At 42.6% G+C, this 5,000-nt stretch overlaps 1 protein-coding gene across 1 annotated transcript in view; it reads right to left on the bottom strand.

Annotated features, from left to right (window-relative positions):
- zyg11l (zyg-11 family member, cell cycle regulator, like) overlaps positions 1-3,924 on the bottom strand; it is a 7,902-nt gene extending 3,978 nt beyond the window's left edge. The window contains exons 1-4 of the mRNA XM_046850755.1: positions 3,758-3,924; positions 3,419-3,584; positions 1,541-2,295; positions 40-183 (exon numbers count right to left, since the gene is read on the bottom strand). Coding sequence (XP_046706711.1) covers positions 40-183; positions 1,541-2,295; positions 3,419-3,584; positions 3,758-3,760 — 1,068 coding nt within the window. The 5' untranslated portion in view covers positions 3,761-3,924. The remainder of the gene's footprint in view (positions 1-39; positions 184-1,540; positions 2,296-3,418; positions 3,585-3,757) is intronic.
- Between the last annotated feature and the right edge of the window lie 1,076 nt (positions 3,925-5,000).

Below are 5,000 nucleotides of genomic sequence, written 5' to 3' on the forward strand. Positions count from 1 at the left end.
ACTTCAAGGAAGCTCTGAAGCTGTAATATCGCTGGGTACCTTTAAGACGTCTGGACGGCAGCCGATGTCTGTGTCATTCAAGTGTAGGTGGAGGCAGCGCAGCGCCTCCTGCAGCAAGCTCTCTCTGTCCCTGTATCTCCACAGAGCTTCACACAGCTGTGTAAGGTTCCACCCTCCAGCCACCTGATCACACACACACACACACACACACACACACACACACACACACACACACACACACACACACACACACAGTAAACCAAAATGCACCATATCCCAAAGACAAGAATACATTAGTCCTTGTCCATTGTTTCCTGAGCAGGTCATCCAGCAGGCTGAAATCCTGAAGCCTAGTAGATGTCTATGAGAACTTCCTGTAGACAAGAACAGCCACCATTCAACCCAGTAATTATGTTAAATCTTTCCAGAACACCGGTAAGGATGAAGGTTTCAAGAAATGAGCTAAAGTTGAAATTCTGGTTCATCACCAGTACAAATCTAATTGTGGAGATCAAGTGTATTATTTACATTTAAAACATCTGGTTCACTAGGTAAGGAACTAGGCTATGTAGGAATGGTATCACGCTAGTTCAAATGAAACACCTCCAAAAATCTGATGCAGCAGCTACAGGAAGCCAAACGATGGGGTGATTGGGAAGAATTCCAGCAACAATCTTCCAGCTGCATTCTAGATCTGACGCAGGAGACGGATGACTTTTTGTAAAAGAGCGAGTTACAGTAGTCCAAACCTGAGAAGACAAGGGACTGGACAATCTGCTCATGATGTTATGAAGAAGAATCCTTCATGAACGAGTCGAGTTACCAATGAGAGGCGAGATAATTAGAGCTCTTACAAATTACAAAAAATCTTACAAAAATCTGCAACCTCATCCAGATACAGGTCCATTAGTTCAGTGAGTAAAAACTGGGGCTGCAACAACTAATCGATTACATCAAGGTAACGGCTGTTTGCAAAATGGGGTCAACCGGCAGCAGGAAACGTGTGCGTAAAAAGTCATCCAAGGCATGAGAGCAGTTTATATTAAACACAACAAAGAAGCCTGTACCTGACGTTATGCAAAGTGGTGTTTATGTGGGATGAAGGTACCACAGTGATGCACGAGTACGTGAAAAGAAAACACACTGGAGTCACGGCTGAAGGCGAAACATCAGCACGTTGAGTGAAAACTCTATAATCCTCATCGTGTGTAAAGCTGGTAGGTCTTTAGACATGGTTTAAACTTCATTCCACCACCCAGGCTCCAGAACAGGGAACAGAATTGTTCTCTGAGAGATGGGAAGATCGGACAAGAAGGACAAGAGAGATAATTCAGATGAACTTGTGGTCCACACCATGAAGACCAGGTGTTTTTTCTCTCTGTAACAGTGATTCTCATGAAATGCTGTAGAAGATACAGTTCTAAGTGATCTACAAGAAGTCAGGAAGGGCTGAACTCATATCGAACCTAAATACACAAAAACACATGTTCCTCTGATTCTACTGTTGGAAAGGATATTAGAGATTAACACATCAGCTCACCTTCAGATTTCCTGCTCCAGACAGGATATCAGACATTCCAGCACCAGTGCCCAGCAGACCAATGAACCTCATCCCAGGCCATGCCTCCAGAAAAACCTCCAGGGCCTCATCTTCAAGCTCTGTCCACCCTGACACATCCAGAGAAACGAGTGCTGGGAGGATCTGCGTCTTCTGCAGGAGCTTTCTGATCATCTCTCCACTCTTCTGCATTTGATCGTTGGAGACATCTAGGTGCGTGAGAAGCTTTAGCTCGGACATTACTGAGAGAAAGCTCTTAATATCCATTCTGAGGTGGAGCAGAGTGTGAACAGTAAGCAGGCGCAGTTTCGAGCAGAGCCTCAGCAGCGGCGTGAGATCTGTGACGTATGTACCAGAAATATCCAGGTTCTCCAGCATTGGGAGCGAACAGATGTCCTCCAAGTTCGAGTCATCCAGAGGTGTCCATGCAGCAGAGAGACTCCTGAGAGCCTGCAATGACTTGAAACTTACCGGACAATCCCCGAGACGATCCAAACCACTCACATTCAGCCTCTGCAGGCTCTGACTGCAAACCGGACTGGACACGAGGCCCTGGAGGATGTCGGAGATGGTGATTTTACCAACAACACGGGAAGCATCAAGTTCCTTCAGGCTGTGAGAACACAGAGAGCGGCGGAAGGAAGCTGTGGTGAGATGAGAAGCTCGAACGCAGGCATGCTTCAGACGCAAACATTCGACATTCTGAAAGATGCCGAGCGTCCTGTCGTTCAGTAAACCTGCCGTGGAGAGAAGAAGGATGACATCATACGCTTATTATTTATATCACATCACCACGAGAGTGTAGATCAACAACCAATCACTAATCACCACCCAGCATGAGGAGCCGTCACTACTACCACTGCATTCTATCTGTGTCCTTTATCAAAAATTACACAATTGTGTAAATACCGAACTAGTTCATTTATTCCCAACGACTAATCACTGAGCACCACTGTCTCTAACGACCAATCAGTACCCATAATTATTCCCAACAACCAATCACTTAACACCATTACCTTTTACAATAACTTCCCATCACTTGAAGATGGTGATACATGATAATTGCTGTAATGAAGTTTAACTGGTTTAAAATGCTGATGTTTGGTTCTTGACAGGAAAATGTACATTTATATCTCCAGCACTCCAGTTTCTCTCCACTGACTCGTAGTCTCACATCAAATGTATAGTTCTTTTACTTGTGCACTTGCAGCTGACTATCTTTCAAATCTCATTTCCATTCAACATTTGGACAGAGTGAGTAGATCCTCAAATAGCTCACAGTGAACCGTCCCCAGGACACGATTAAGAACAAAGCGTGACTGAGTGTTTTCATTCGCTAGACTGAAGCTCTGGAATTAGAGGCGTCTCCACGCAAAGGCCTGTCATCCGTTATTTGTCACATATACATTACAGCCAGTGAAATACTTTCTTCATATCCCAGCAGGTTCAGAAGCTGAGGTCAGAGCACAGGGTCAGCCATGATACAGCGCCCCTGGAGCACAGAGGGTTAAGGGCCTTGGCGATCCCGGGGCTTGAACCCCCGACCTTCTGATCAATAACCCTGAGCCTTAACCACTGAGCTCCCACTCCTTCTCCATTTTCCCCCAACAACCAATCACAGATCACCATTTTCCCCCAACAACCAATCACTAATCAGCATTGTTCCCAAAAAGCAACAACTAATTGAAAGCTGTACAATATCCTCCCTCTTCAATTTCATATCATGACCATTTATGTGAATCATTTGTCTCTATGAGGTCACCCGGAGGCTTCGAGTCCCTTTATTCCTATTTCCTCAAGCAGACTTTGTTCCTTTTCCCGGAAAGAGCTGCTACAGTCTCAGGCTTGATGTGAGCTCACCTTCCTCAGTCAGAGTCCTCAGTAACAGATCAGACAGTTCTGGAGGAAAAAGCAGACAGGATCGGAGACGCAGCGTCCCGTCATCACACACACTGCACAGGGTGTCGAGGTTCTGACATATACACCCTAAACACATGTCAAGCAGAGACGAGGGAGTGTGGTCATCCTGCCACAAACACACACACACACACACACACACACACACACACACACACACACACACCAAGTTTTATTATTATACAGTTCCTTAATAACAACAACAACAACAACAACAATAATAATAATAATAATAATAATAATAATAATAATAATAATAATGGAAATGAAGAAGAAACTCACCATAACTCTGAATTATTTACATTTACGTTAAGGAATAAAAATCCGAGCCGGGTGCATAAAGCAGTGTAAAGTATAACAGCTGTGTGTGTGTGTGTGTGTGTGTGTGTGTGTGTGTGTAACAGGGGAAAAGCCCGGATACTGTGTTGTCAAAACCATGTAAATTTAGGAATTTCCGACCCCAACAGAAAACCACGCCCCTTTCCCGCCCCGCCCCCCGGCACAGCGCGTCATCGCGATATTTATAATATATCGCGAGATTTCACATCCATATATATATATATATATATATATATATATATATATATATATATATATATTTTTTTTTTTTTTTTTTTTTTTTTTTTTTTTTTGGTTTATTAAACATTAAAATACCAAACAACATATTTAACAATAAATTCAACAGTATATAAACGCAAGGGCAAATAAATACATTAAGAAAAGTTAAAATGATACCAAAACATATTTTGTATTTTTTTGGGGGGGGGGGGGGGGGGTGTCTATGATCTCCCATACTGGTAAAGGACATAGATTTACAGTGTAGTAAACATTTCTACATGCATCTGATGTCATTATATATATATAATAGACTTTCAGAAATCTAACAGCTTTAAGTTCTTGTGAGTTCACATCTCTGAGGATCTGTCCTGGCACCAGAACACTTCAGCTCTGGTTAAGAAGGCACAACATCACCTGTACTTCTTGAGAATACTAAAGAAAGCTAATCTGTGCCCAGGCATTTAAACGAGTTTCTACTGCTGCATTATCGAGAGCATCCTGACCAACTCCATCGCTGTATGGTACGGAGGCTCCACTGTGAACGCAAAGACCTGCAAAGGCTGTTCAAAATCACTCAACACATCACTGGCACACAACTACCTGTCACTGAACACCTACACCACAGCAGATCTCTGTGTAGAGCTCACAACATCATCAAAGACTCTTCACATCCCAGTCATAAACTGTTTAACCTCCTTCCATCAACAAGGAGATACAAGAACATACACACCAGAACCAGCAGGTTTAGGGACAGCTTTTTTCCATCCACCATCACCATCACCTTACTGAACTCTACACTACACTGCTAGAGCACTGTATAAACACTGTAAAAAACAACACTGTATACATTTATACAGTATTTACACAGGTTTTTTACAGTGTTATAGTTATAATTATGTAATTATGTAAACTTAGATTACATAAATTTAATTATATTAAAATGTATAATTTAACATTCAGTAAAATC

The sequence above is a fragment of the Silurus meridionalis genome, chromosome 6 (assembly GCF_014805685.1).
Source record: "Silurus meridionalis isolate SWU-2019-XX chromosome 6, ASM1480568v1, whole genome shotgun sequence".
Lineage (NCBI taxonomy): Eukaryota > Metazoa > Chordata > Actinopteri > Siluriformes > Siluridae > Silurus > Silurus meridionalis.